The 13,620-nt window shown below is 33.2% G+C and overlaps 2 protein-coding genes across 2 annotated transcripts; one reads left to right on the forward strand and one right to left on the reverse strand.

The window, feature by feature from the left end:
- Positions 2,030 to 4,348, forward strand: LOC109360930 (UDP-glycosyltransferase 74F1-like). Its single transcript, XM_019606159.1, has 2 exons — positions 2,030 to 2,756; positions 3,541 to 4,348. The coding sequence occupies exons 1-2, from the start codon at positions 2,088 to 2,090 to the stop codon at positions 4,261 to 4,263; spliced, it is 1,392 nt and encodes a 463-aa protein (XP_019461704.1). The 5' UTR covers positions 2,030 to 2,087; the 3' UTR covers positions 4,264 to 4,348.
- Positions 5,198 to 10,184, reverse strand: LOC109360940 (guanosine nucleotide diphosphate dissociation inhibitor 2). Its single transcript, XM_019606171.1, has 13 exons — positions 9,963 to 10,184; positions 9,790 to 9,852; positions 9,472 to 9,555; positions 9,089 to 9,196; positions 8,804 to 8,976; positions 8,213 to 8,324; positions 8,001 to 8,081; positions 7,853 to 7,915; positions 7,384 to 7,485; positions 6,997 to 7,121; positions 6,637 to 6,847; positions 6,473 to 6,547; positions 5,198 to 5,449 (listed from the first exon to the last, which is right to left on the reverse strand). Exons 1-13 carry the CDS (start codon positions 10,047 to 10,049, stop codon positions 5,399 to 5,401), a joined length of 1,335 nt encoding a protein of 444 aa, XP_019461716.1. The 5' UTR covers positions 10,050 to 10,184; the 3' UTR covers positions 5,198 to 5,398.

Here is a 13,620-nt window from a genome sequence, read left to right on the forward strand (position 1 = left end):
CAGTATTGAATGCCGCATTTCTTTTAACATCATACATTTTTTTTTTCATTTCATACTTATTCCCCTCTTGGAAGCAACTGTTTAGCAATGATTCTCTGCAAATGTTCCGGGAGCGACACTTGTTGGGATGAGTAGTCATGTACCTCGAAAGAGATTAGATCCTTACTTATAAAGTGATGGTATATTTTTGGTAGTACAAAAAAAAAGTTAGCATTTTCCAAAATTTCTATTATGGAAAGAGGAAGGTTATGGACTCAACTAAATTCATCTAAGAAATTCATGAATAGAAAGAATGTAAGGATAACTGTTTGGTTGTTTTCAGTTTCTTTGTAATCTTTAGATGCAAAATATCCTATATATTCATTTTGTTATATTTTTCATCTAGCATTTGTCAGATTAAAAAGGAAAGTCATCAACTCAAATAATTGTAATTACATGAGTATACAGTGCAATATATGTATATAAAAAATAAGTGATTTGTGTAGTGTAAAAAATGGAAGGGTAATAAATGGTAGATAATAGACCGAAAGTACATTCAATTTTGTCTCATTAGAAATAATATCGGTGGTGTATTATTTGATTGCACTTACACACTTATACAGTAGTTAAATCCTAAGAAGATATGACACCTCTCTTGATGTATATGTTTGGTGTTTGACACATGTTCATTTCTAACACTGCTTCACCATCCTTCTATCTCAAGTCAAACATTTCATGTTAGGTTTCCACTTTCAATATTTTTTATTAATTTAGACACTTTTCTAACACGGCTCCTTCACCTAACCTAAGTTTATGCATATTACAAATGAGTTATTTTGTGATATTTTCCCTATAAAGACAAAATGCTATACTGTACTCACCCTCACGAAATTAATTAAATATAGACTTTTAACTTAGGTACTTTATTATGTTCTAAAATCTATAAACTGATAGTGTAAAGATTTATACATATATATTTCATCATCCACCATTTATTTGGATTACTTTTTTTGTAAAGTCAATGATAATTAAATATATTTGATATTATATATTTTAAGTGTCATATTCCCAAGTTCTATGCTGAGAACATTATTCAAGTCTGAATATTCATGCCACAACTGTGCAAATTTCAATGTCCTAGATTGATAATCCATAAATATGGGAAAATATGTAGTTTTCTGGAATACCACAAACTTAAAGCAAGCTCTGAAGTAAGGTGGTCCTATTGCTATTAGTGGTCCTTTACAAATTAGTGATCATATAAAAATTTGTATTTATCTTTTTCTTCACATAACCTTATCAAATAAAAATACATAATAAGTATCAGAAAAAAATGTATCGTGTCTATAAGTTTATAGTGGATCATATAGTGATTGTATATAAACTTTTACACTGATAATACACAAGTTCATCCAACAAGTATATATGTAAACCAAAGGAAACATATTATTTTTTGTCTATCCACATGTATTCTTTATAGAGTTAATCCTCCTTGAGTCGAGAACATTACTGTATATTCGAACTAGCTCTTTCCGTGGATATTTTCTTTGGATACAAGACTTGAACTTAGAATATTGTTTAAGAGGAAACAGGTATATACTGAACCACAACCAATGATTGGTAAACACATGCCATTTAAACTGACGCTGCACGTTGTTGTTAGGATAATGTAAGAATGCTTTAGTGCATCATGCATGACAAATTGAATTAAAGGATATAGAAGTTTGTGTACCTAAAAAAAGATAGGAACATTTCTAAACAGAGATCACTTGTTTTTAATGATTTTTCATTCTTTATCTTAGGCTAATCACATATTACCACATGAATAAAAGAAAAAATTAAAAACAAAAAGTAACATTCTGATTAACTTTGGACAAAGAATAAAACATTGTTCAGAACAAGTGATCTTTGTCGTTAAGTATCCTAACATGTGGCTATAGTTGGCTGATAAGATCTAAATATTTTTCTTTCTATCACAAATATAAGTAATGAGTATATGTGATATTTGAATACTCAAAAATATGCTACCTTATTCACACCCAAATCTTTTCAAGTGCTAAAGCTATATATACCTAGGTTGTATCAACATATATTGTGAAAAGAAGGAGATGGAAGAGAAAAAGAGCAAAGTGAATGTGAGAAAACATGTGTTAATGATTCCATACCCAAGCCAGGGTCACATAAACCCAATGCTTAATTTCAGCAAGCGCTTAAGCACCAAAGGAGTTTGTGTCACAATTGTCACAACCATATTCATATCCAAATCCATGCATAGACTCCAATCTTCATCCTTACCTGATTCCATTCAATTTGACACCATTTCAGATGGTTATGACCAAGGTGGTTTTGCTCAAGCTGATAGCATAGCATCATATCTTTCTAACATGGAACTTGTTGGGTCCAAGAATTTGAGGGAACTAATCCAAAAGTACAATTTTTCTGACTACCCTATAAGTGGCCTAGTATATGACCCTTTTCTACCTTGGGCATTGGAAGTAGGAAAAGAGTTTGGGCTAGTAGGAGCTGCTTTTTTCACTCAAATGTGTGCAGTTAATTATATATACTATCATGTTCATCATGGACTTTTAAACCTTCCTGTTTCTTCAATACCAATCTCTATTCAAGGGCTTCCTTTGCTTGAGTTAAAGGATACACCTTCCTTTGTTAACAACCCTGGGTTCTATCCACCTTACTTTCACATGGTTATGAATCAATTTTCTAACATCTATAAAGCAGACTTCATTCTTGTCAATTCCTTCTACAAGCTTGAGGAACAGGTTTTTTTGTCCAACTCTTTTAAGTATTTTGTTACATGCATATATTTGTAATTTTGTATGTTCAATGCACAACACAATCACAATCACAACAATATAAATTATACTTGTTGGGGACATGGGTTGGACACAATTGTGTCTCATGATCCACTTAAAGGACCCCAAAAAAATGAAATTTGTGTTGCACCTTGGTCAAGTACTCAAGTCATTTGCAATTTTTGTTTTTTTAGATTGTGATACTCTTTATATTTTTTAGTGAAACTAAGTAATATTAGGAGTCCGGATCCTCTCATAGGTACAATTATAACACATGTCAAAAACAAAAACAAGATTCCAGTGATGCAGATTTTTACTTTTTTTAAATTAAATATTTTTTAAAATTATCTCCTCTAGCATTTCAAGTATCGGAGAGTCCAATACTGGAGAAGAATTTATTTTCATTGGATAGTATAGTAAACTGGTGTTAAAGTTGTAATTAGACTTTAGGGTTGGGTTCTCCTATGTGCTTAAGTCTTAATGTGTTTTCATTTAGAGTTGGAGAACAAATTTGTAGAGAGTTATACAATACATCATATTTGGAATTTAGGACTAAATTTAATTAGAATTAAATTTCTGATGTGTTGTTAAAATTTTATCGGTTGACTTTACATAAATATGTCTTCACACAAGTATTTCTTTAATATCTAACCGTGTCACAGAAAGAGCTACAGATAAGTTGGATTAGTGTTGTGGTTGAGTTTGGTAGAAGAATTTATGATCTTATATTTTTCATATGAATGATATATAGGTGGTGGATTCAATGTCAAAGCTACTACCATTATTGACAATTGGTCCTACTGTTCCATCTTTTCACTTGGACAAGTTGAGTCCAAATGACACAGACAATGATATTCATCTTCACAGTTTAGACTCATCAGCCACTACTTGGCTCAATTCAAAACCACCAGGATCAGTTATTTATGTATCATTTGGCAGCATGGTTTGCTTAAGCAAAGAGCAAATGGAGGAACTAGCATTGGGCTTAAAAGGAACAGGTTTCAACTTCATCTGGGTGATCACTGTTTTGGAGAGAAAAAAGCTCTCAAAAGAGTTACTTGATGAGATATGTGAAGATGAAAAGGGTTTAGTAGTGAATTGGATACCACAATTAGAAGTGTTATCAAACAAAGCTATTGGTTGTTTTCTAACACATTGTGGATGGAATTCAACCATTGAGGCATTGAGTTTAGGAGTGCCTATGGTTGCAATGCCACAGTGGACAGACCAACCTATGGATGCTAAATTTGTTGAGGATGTTTGGAAAGTTGGAATAAGAGTTAAGGTAAATGAGAATAATATTGTGAAAAGTGAAGAGATTGAGTTTTGTGTAAGGCAAGTAATGGAAAAGGATAGTGGGAAACAATTCAGGATTAATGCTAAGAAATGGAGGGATTTGGCTATAGAAGCAGTGAGTGAGGGTGGAACTTCAGACAACAACATCAATGAATTTGTAAAGAATCTCATGAGATAGTAAAATAATATGGCTAGTACTTGGTTATAGGTAGAGTGATCATAGATTCTCAAAATAAATTGCAATAAAAAGAGACTACTTGGAAGTAGTGACTCTATTCAATTAGGTGGTAAAATTTTAAGGTGTAATATCTTTCGGGTTTGATTATTGCTGCAATTGTAAGATTGTTTGTCTTTTGATCTAAAAGTTATTGGTTCAAGAATACGATTTTGTTGAAAATCCTCATTAATCTATTCATTGCTGCTACAGCTCTGAAAGCAGGGCCAAATCCCAATAACGTTGTCCACACTCTCTACAGAACAATCTGAGATTCTTTTGGCTTTAGCTTTTACCAAAAGAGTGTTCTCATTAAAAGATATACTATACTTGTTTAGTTTTTAGCAGACTCTTTTAACCAAGTGATACAGCATAGTTAACATCAACTTGTGTTACTACTTATAAATTATAATGGTTACTACTTTACCATAGGCATTTTGTTGTTGCCAAGTAATAAACTGGGTTTTGTTTTCTTATGCCAATGCGCTTGATTCTTTCAAAATGTGTTGTCTTTATGTGGTTTGGATCAGAAGCCTTTATATGCATATAGTTGCCTTATTCAACAAGGCACTGGTGTCTTCGATTGAGAAGAAATTGAAATGCATAAAAAGCTGGTGCATGGTACCACAGAGAACCATAAATATAATTGTAAGGGCTCTAAAATGTTGTCTAAGCATCAAGATAATTCTCCTTAACTTTCAGGTCATTTTTCTTCGTCAAATTAGAAAACTGAGATTTCTCAAGTGACACATTGTGCTGCAAAAACAACTTTTGAACCACATGCAATTGATAGGGTGAAAACAAGTAAATAACACTACATTCAGAAGAAAAAATAACATGCAACAAGACATCACGTTACGTTCTTTATGGTACAGGGGCACCACACACAACCAAAGCATCTTCATGGGAAAAAGTTACACGGCCAACACAATTATGTTCTACAAGTCAAGCTTTAGGGTTCTTTTTTTTAAACAACTTAGATCATAGTTTTATTTTAAGGTACATTGCCAAGTTCGTAAAGTTCGTTGTAAAGTTCATCATCGGGATCCTGCGGCAACACAACATGATAAAGGACGCGACCAGACGACCAGTGTTTTGTTTACTCCTCAGCAGCACTTGCAGCACTTAGATCTACACTGAGGTCAAGAACCTGTACAAAATCAACCATTTAGGAATGTAAGGATAGGCAAGTTACCCAAAATTACACATAAAATTATCTAGAGGATATGATGATTTACTATTTAATGTATGGCTTTATGTTTGACTCATTAGTGTGTTACTGCGATTGCAATAAAATAAAAAACAGCTAGAATCTTCAACTTTTTCATCCACTGGCACTCTTGAGCAAATGACTAATTTATTAAGTCAACATTTTAAGAAAATTCATGTAGAAATTAATTTAGTTGAAAGCATATATGATTGATCCTAGAAGAGATAAAAACTTCATATCAAGAAAATTATTCAATAGAAAAATATTTTTTTATTAAAAAATACATGCAATCAGTGAAACTACAAAACTATTAACTATCAATTTCCAGCAAGACAGACATTGTTTTTTATGGGCAAACACATTTTTATTTTCAAGGGGACCGGGAGAGAGTGACCATTGGGAGTTTGAATCCGAGCACTCATGGCCAGAAAGCCATTGTATAAATTAAGAAATATGAAAAATAAAAATACAACACAAATTGGATGCTAATTTGATAACAGCCACACAGAAAACCTCAAAACAACCATTAGATATCCTCAACGTCCTAAACGGGTTGAATTATAGTCAGTATGTAGCCATTTTTGGGTAAGAGCCATTTTTCGCTTGACGAAGGGGAAGGAGGGAATATAACTTTTTGCATAAAATTGATTGACAAGAATCAGAATTCAGAAGCCATATCAAAACCCGAAGTCGGAGTGACATTGACTCTCAACCAACATCGTTCAACTAACATGCAGTGGCTTAAAGCTAAGCAACTATTTCCCCATAAAAAATTTAGGACCAAGAAGAATTACAATATGCTGAATACAGTGACTCTGTAAGTTTGGTGACTATTGAAATTGTAAATAAATGACAATATGATAAAATACACAGTTGTAAATTGTATTAACTATGGAGCTAAATGCTATAGTGGAACTGGTGGTTATCATCTGTGGTACGATAATTCAAGTGCAGAAAATTTACCTTTCCAGTTATCAATGTATACATGTTGAGGACATCGAGTACAGTTGACTCAAAGTGAGTAGTAGCATCATAACTCTGTCAAAAAGTAAAATAAATGTTATGGTCAACCTATCAAGTATCAACATAAGTACATAACATGAATGCATATGATAAAGTAAACTCACAGTTGATATAAAGCAGTTGTCTAAAGTTGGTTCATTGACTGGTTCATATCTGTCATAGATATCATAAAATATCTCATCAACAGGTCCTAGAAGATCAATTCCTGGCTTTAGTTCAGACTCAGGGTGGTCAGTTTCCGCCTCTGCTGAAACAAATGCAATAAATTTTCCCTTTGGGGCAACATTGTGAGAATACGAACAACAGAATAGGTACCTGCAAAGGCCAACAGAATAAAAAATTCAATAAAGCAAGGAAAACTTGAAATATCTGTTGAAATATCTTGATCTACTGTACATGTATTGCAATGGGTTCTACAAGCTTAGTTAAGTATCGGTCTTTCAATACACCGCATGAAAACTTACATGTCCGACTTCCGACCCAATTGCTTTTGAGGCAGAATAACTTGCGCTGAATGGGAGTCATTGGTGTTGGGGATTGGGTGGCTCATGATGGCTATTGCCCTTGCAACCCTACCAACTTTCCGAACCTGTTGAAAAAATTATAATTTTCTTTTTAGAAAGGATGCAGTCTACCAACAAGGGTCATTTCGAAAATTAAAATCAGTTCAAAATTTGCCAATAATTTAGTTTTATTCCAAGAAGGACATGGCTCAACTTCCTCCTGAAATAGAACGGGTAATACAGGTTTAGCATGGCCTTTAGACTTCAACTGAGGTATTTAGGAGTATACACTCACGCCATCACCTGAATTGGTTGCACATAGTCAAAATGGAAAATGATTTCTATTACCTTGTTCGGCAAGTATGATGGATCACAAACAACTTTTTTGCACTTTGCAGTCTCCCCTTCAGATGTGACACCAACAACCTTTCCTTCCTCATCAAATTCTACCTGTCATTGTAGTAAATTAAAAATCAGTTCCTATAGATATCAGCAGGTTGTTCAAATAAAGTCAAAATCACAATGATTATAATAAAAAGGCAGAGTTGAGCAACTCCAAATACATGCAAGTTAGCAGATCAAATAACAAGTTCAACCAACTGAAAAGACTATAAATTGGGTTACAATCTGTGACGATGTACCATGCACACAAGTTTTCTTAAATATGGCATTCATGATCTAAATAATAATTATACTTTCAAAGGAAGGATTTGTTAAAATAATTTTCTTCTTATTGTGCAAGTGTGCCGTGTCATACACCAGTGTTAATTGCAGGGGAAAAAGAGAAATGGAAAGAAATGTATATAATAGTGTGTACCTTGCATTCAGGTTTATTCAACATATATGTTCCACCATAAACAGCACTAAGTCGTGCAAATCCCTGAATATAAAAATTGAATTAATAAACCTCAAGCAGAAAATTTTCTAAAAAATGGCCCTAAAAAGAGATATAGAGAGAGGGATACCTGGGGAAGCTCTCCTAAACCATACAAGGGATATATGTAAGATGATCCCCCTTGAAACCGTGCAAGAGACTCTGCATATAACTGAGTGGGAAATATAACAATGAAGAGGGAGACATAAGGTTAGCAACCAAATGGATAAGATGAAACTTTCAATTAAGAGAAATCCATAGTCGAAAAGGAAATAAGTGCGTAATAAATCAATACACATTTACCTTCATCCTCTTCACAGTGTCCAGTGCTGGCTCATTCAAGTAGCGATCATCTCTATGGAGTGCAATAGCATGACCAATGAAGTCTACAGTGTTATCATCAAGGCCATATTTTCTGTATAAGTCAGCAAGAAAGGCAAGAGGACTTTAAAATATTCTGTCACCAATCCATCAACACAAAAGTTATACATTCCTTCTCATTACAGGGATGACGAGACTTAGACGATTTACGGACATATAAACATCATGACATGCAGCATTGAGTACATATATGATATATGTACACAAACAAAAAGCCCAAATAAGAGTAAGTTTTCACATTTATAATTTGGGCTCGAAGTCTTATATATTTACTCTACATGTACATATATATATATATAAGTGGTTTCCATATAACTTAACATCTTAATATGAACTCTATACAATAGACTGACAAATTAAAGATGATACCACTTAAAGGTATTTGGTCAATAAGACATGGTAATTATTCCAAAACCCGTTGCAATATGCTCATGCAGAGCACCACAGGAATACAAATCATGGGAGGTGAAATCTAAAAATGATAATGGGCACAACAAGAAAAAGGACACATACGCTATCAGTTCTCTAGTAGTCACTCTGGTCAAATCCATCCCCTCATGAGTTTTAGGATTACTCTCATCATAATCTTGAACATAAATGAAAAACTTCCGTGCTCGACGTTTTTCAAATATACCCATAAGTGGGGACTTCAAGGCCTCCATATCAGTTGCTGGCACCTTGTGAACCTATAGCAATGGCATTTCCAATCAGCAAAATAATTTAATACAATTAAATATAAACAAACAAATAAAATTTCCATTATGATAAATCATTCATGAAAACAAGAACAATGCATACCTTTCCTTTATTAAAAACGAAGCTACCATCCACAGCCTTAAAATTGAGATACTTTGTGACATCCGTATGGATAAGAACCCGCACTAGAGTTCCATTCGCCATCATAAACTAATTCATAATGAGTATATGCATCAGTATATCCCAAAAAAAAGTCGGGTAAAATATGAGATTAATGGAATGAGAAGAAATTACACCAACCTCCTCTGAAACTTGGTTTAATTACACTAAGTACGCTTCTAGCCTCAAATATTTATCATTACACTCATCTCCCTTGAAGGGTGATAATATGAGTGTAACTTTTAAACTGAGATCGGTGCCGGGTGTAATTAACTAAGTTAAACCTAAAGGGAGATCAATGTAATTTCCCCATCGAAAAACCTTACCTTGGGCACCATATCAACATTATAATCCCTGCTAGATCCCAAATGGGGAGGGGGTTTGTCATCTCCCCTGAACCTCTTCCAAAGCTGAAAAACACATAGAAACCATAATCAACACTTCATTTCACAGTCACAGTTCAAAAATCACAACTTTTTATACAACAAAAACCCAGCCTTAATCCACTAGATGGGATCAGCTACATGGATCAAACAACACCATAATGCTCTATTATAAACCATATTCATCGACAAATCATTGGGAAATGCGCCTATCGTCGATTTGCAATAACAACTTTTGATGAAAAGTAATAAGAACCAAACCTGAATAAGATTGAGTGAGGTGGACTCTCCTCCGTAGTAGTCATTCCTATCCATGTGAAGAACCTGAACACAATGAAATGAATGAATCGTCATCAAAATACACATCATTGAAGTGAGAATAGTGGATCTACACATAATCAAATCGAATTGATAGATTAAGCGGTTGAAGTTACCTTGAGGCCATCGACAGAGAGAAGACCACTGAGAATGCATTCCTTGAGACCAGTCCCAAGAACAATCACATCGTACTCTTCATCCATTTTGAATCAAAATCGAAACTTGCAACAAAGAGAGGGGAATTAATTGAGGAAAGGGGATTAGGGTTTAGGGTTTGAGATCGATTAGAAGAAAGGAATATAAAGAAAGGAAGAGATCGGAGATTAAGAAGATGCCATCCTTCACCGATTTTTTTAATAATACTTTCCTTGCCCACGTCGATTAGTTTTTTATTATTATCTTTCTTTTTTCCTCTATTTTTTATTATATTTTTTGTTGGTAGAATTGATGATTTACATACAACCCAATCCAAAACAAAATCAAAAAGTAAAAAATACTGCCTTTGAAAATTAGATTTCATAATATCCAATCGAAATGAACCAGCCATTACTACATGTTGTTTTTTTAAATTGATTCAACATATATCTTATATTATAATACTTGTTTTATCTTACTGTTATTGGTCAATTTATAAGATCATAATCTATCATCAAACAAATAGGATCTAGCTCATGTGATTATCGATCATATCCAGATAGTCAACATAACTATGGAAAAGGACCATAGTGACAAAACGTGGCTTAATTAACACCTGTAGAACCACATACCTCTATCTACTATAAGACTCTTGTGTTGTATGAACATTAGAGACTTTACTATAGAAATGAATATGACGTCTAAAAATTGTAGGCTACCTTCTGTCACGCGGTAGTGGTAGACTTAATATACGAATCCAACAGTCTAGATATGCAACAAGATGACCTAAAGACATGATAAACGGAACACAAACACATCATTGTCGCTTGATACTAATAAAGCCACACACACCAGTCACACTAAAGACATGATAAAGCAGCCTACATCAGTCTAATAAGATTTAGAAGCACATGAATTTCATATTAGTCGAAGTAAGACGAAATACATGGAGTGTAAGTTTAGCAAAAACAGACAAACCATACTACAAATGTAAAGATTGGGGGTCATATCATACTACAAGTCATTAGATTTAAGTATATTGGATCAAACATACAAGACAATGAAAAATGACGAAGATGTGAACTAAGGGTGAGCATGGGCCAGGTTGGGACAGATTAATGTTTGTCCCTTACCCGACGTTAAATATTGGCTAGGTCATTTTTTGAACCCGAACTCGGTCCTAAACATGAAGCTAACCTGATCTTAAATATCAATCGGGTCAGCCTTTAAATCTGAACTCGACTTGAATAAATATAATGCATACTCATTTTTGATAAAATCTTCTCAATATTATTTATTATTATGAATATGTAATTTGTCATACAAAATGTTATATGTATATATAATGAAAAAATTAGAATTAATGATACTTTTTACCAAAAAAATGTCATTACTTTATACATATTTGAATAGACATATACAAACATTATGAGTGGGCGATCATGGGATGGATCAAGCCGAATCATTCATGGTCCCTACCCTATCCTAAATATTGAACGAGTGTAATTTTTGAACCCTAACCTGGCCTAGACGCAATGAGACCTGATCCTATTCGGACGCGATCAATCGGGCCATATCAGACCAACGGGTAGAGTCGGGTCCTGCTCACCCCTAATGTGAATCATATGAATCAAGCGTGATGGATAAAATGGTGGAATGTTTGAGGTTCCATATGTGATAAAAATGTATCGCTCAAGCTTATGGAGAAGTTTTACCATACGATTATAATACGTGCAATGTTATATAAACTGAATGGTAGACAATAAAATATTAGTAAGATAGTAAACTCTATGTAGCAGAGATGCGAATATTATATTGGATGAGTAGAAACACTAGACAAGATAAAATTATAAATGAATAAATTAAGGTTAAAGGTAGAGTAGCTTCTATTGTAAAAATGGTAGAATTGTGCATTATCTAATTTGGACATGTCTCCAGAAGACCAGTAAAAAACCTCACGATAAGGGTATATCAAATGAAGGCTATTCTAACTCTTATAGGAAGTGAGAGACCTAGAAAAAATAAAGGCTAAATGATTAAGAAAACTTAAAGATCGGTGATTTATGATATAGCATTATGACTATTCGATCCATATAGCCAACAACATATACAGTCTCTAATAAATGTAACACCGCGAATTTTACTACCTTGAAAATATATGTTTTTATTAATAGTTTTATTAATTATATTTTCGAAAATGAATTTCTGGGAATTTTCGGTAAATAATTAGAAGAAACTCTAGTTGAGTTTTAGTCTTGTAATTATATTTCCAATTTGGTGGTAAATTTTCATGATTTTCGAAGACAGTCGATTTCGAACCGCTGTCGGGGCTGAATCTCACCGAGTATGGCTCAAAAAGTGGTTTTTTGAGTTCCGTAACTCGGAATCGAATTTCGATTGCGCCGTTGGCTTCGTGATCACATTTCGAGTCAAGATAGACCCTGAGTTGGTCCAAAACTATTTTCTAAAATATTTTCATTCGGACTGCCGAAATTCGAAGTTCCAACCGTAAAGTAAAATTGGGCGATCATTTTTTGCTACTCGAGTATGGTTTTAATCGCGCGCATTTCGCCAAAGTTGTCGCATCGCATGAGTCACTTCACAAAATCTACCTACTAAATCTTATAGATTTCACTCATTAATGCCTTGATTTATTACCCCAAAATCCCCAAAATCACTCAACAAATCCTCTCACTCCACCACCATTAGACACATCACCTATGCTAGTCTAAATCTACTTATCTTGCAATAAATTTTATGATTTGATGAGGGTGAGGCTCTCCTATAAATACCCCACCTCATTATCTTATTTTTACACTAAATTTCCTATACAAACTAAGATAGTCTTTTATTTTTCTTCTTCATCTTCTTCTCATACTTCATAGAAAGTTATTAGCTTTTATTATGTTGTTCATAAAGTAGAGTTTCTATTTTTTCTTTAAGTATTTTATGAAGGCATAACTAAAGGGGATGATAATAAAATCATGTGAACCTTTATGTAGTTTTTGACCTTTGTAAATCTTGAAATTTCTTCCTTGTTCTTAAATGGAAAAACTATATCTTTGGACAAGATTAGATAAGTTATTTGTTGGGAAATATTAGAAATTATTGATAGTATTTGAATATGCTTAAAGGTGATGATTTTAACATCAAAGGAACCTTTAATGTGTTTAGGAAAAAGTTTGTATTTTATTCTTGAAAGTTTATGATGTTGATAAGTTGTTGTTAAAAATGTTTTATTTTTAGAAAGTATTATGTTTAAAAATGGTTTAGCATATTTTACTCTTTGATTTCCAAGTTAAAATAATGATTTGGGATAAAAGATGATTTATTAAAGTCTTGACTTCATAAACTTAAAGTGTTACGAAGTTTTGGATATTAAAGTAGTAGAAAGTCTTACCTTAGGATTTATTTTCATGACTATGAAAATAACACTTACTAACCCTTGAGGTTTTTTCCTAAAAAATTAGGAAGTGTTAAGATGTTCATGAAAAATTGTTTTAGTAGTATACTTGAAATAATGATATTTACCTAAAAGTCTTGACTTTATAAACTTAAAGTGTTATGAAGTCTTAGATGGTAAAATGATTTAAAAATGTTGAATCTTAGTTAAGTGAACTTACTTTAAAATGATAAGAT

The sequence above is a fragment of the Lupinus angustifolius genome, chromosome LG01 (assembly GCF_001865875.1).
Source record: "Lupinus angustifolius cultivar Tanjil chromosome LG01, LupAngTanjil_v1.0, whole genome shotgun sequence".
Taxonomy (NCBI): domain Eukaryota; kingdom Viridiplantae; phylum Streptophyta; class Magnoliopsida; order Fabales; family Fabaceae; genus Lupinus; species Lupinus angustifolius.

Bases quoted from the DNA above. Each gene is read 5' to 3' on its own strand.
- LOC109360930 (XM_019606159.1), top strand. From the start codon at position 2,088: ATGGAAGAGAAAAAGAGCAAAGTGAATGTGAGAAAACATGTGTTAATG. The intron at 2,757-3,540 runs GTTTTTTTGTCC...AATGATATATAG, and splicing joins TCTACAAGCTTGAGGAACAG to GTGGTGGATTCAATGTCAAA.
- LOC109360940 (XM_019606171.1), bottom strand. From the start codon at position 10,049: ATGGATGAAGAGTACGATGTGATTGTTCTTGGGACTGGTCTCAAGGAA. The intron at 9,853-9,962 runs GTAACTTCAACC...CATTGTGTTCAG, and splicing joins TCTCTGTCGATGGCCTCAAG to GTTCTTCACATGGATAGGAA. The intron at 9,556-9,789 runs GTTTGGTTCTTA...TGTGTTTTTCAG, and splicing joins CCTCACTCAATCTTATTCAG to CTTTGGAAGAGGTTCAGGGG.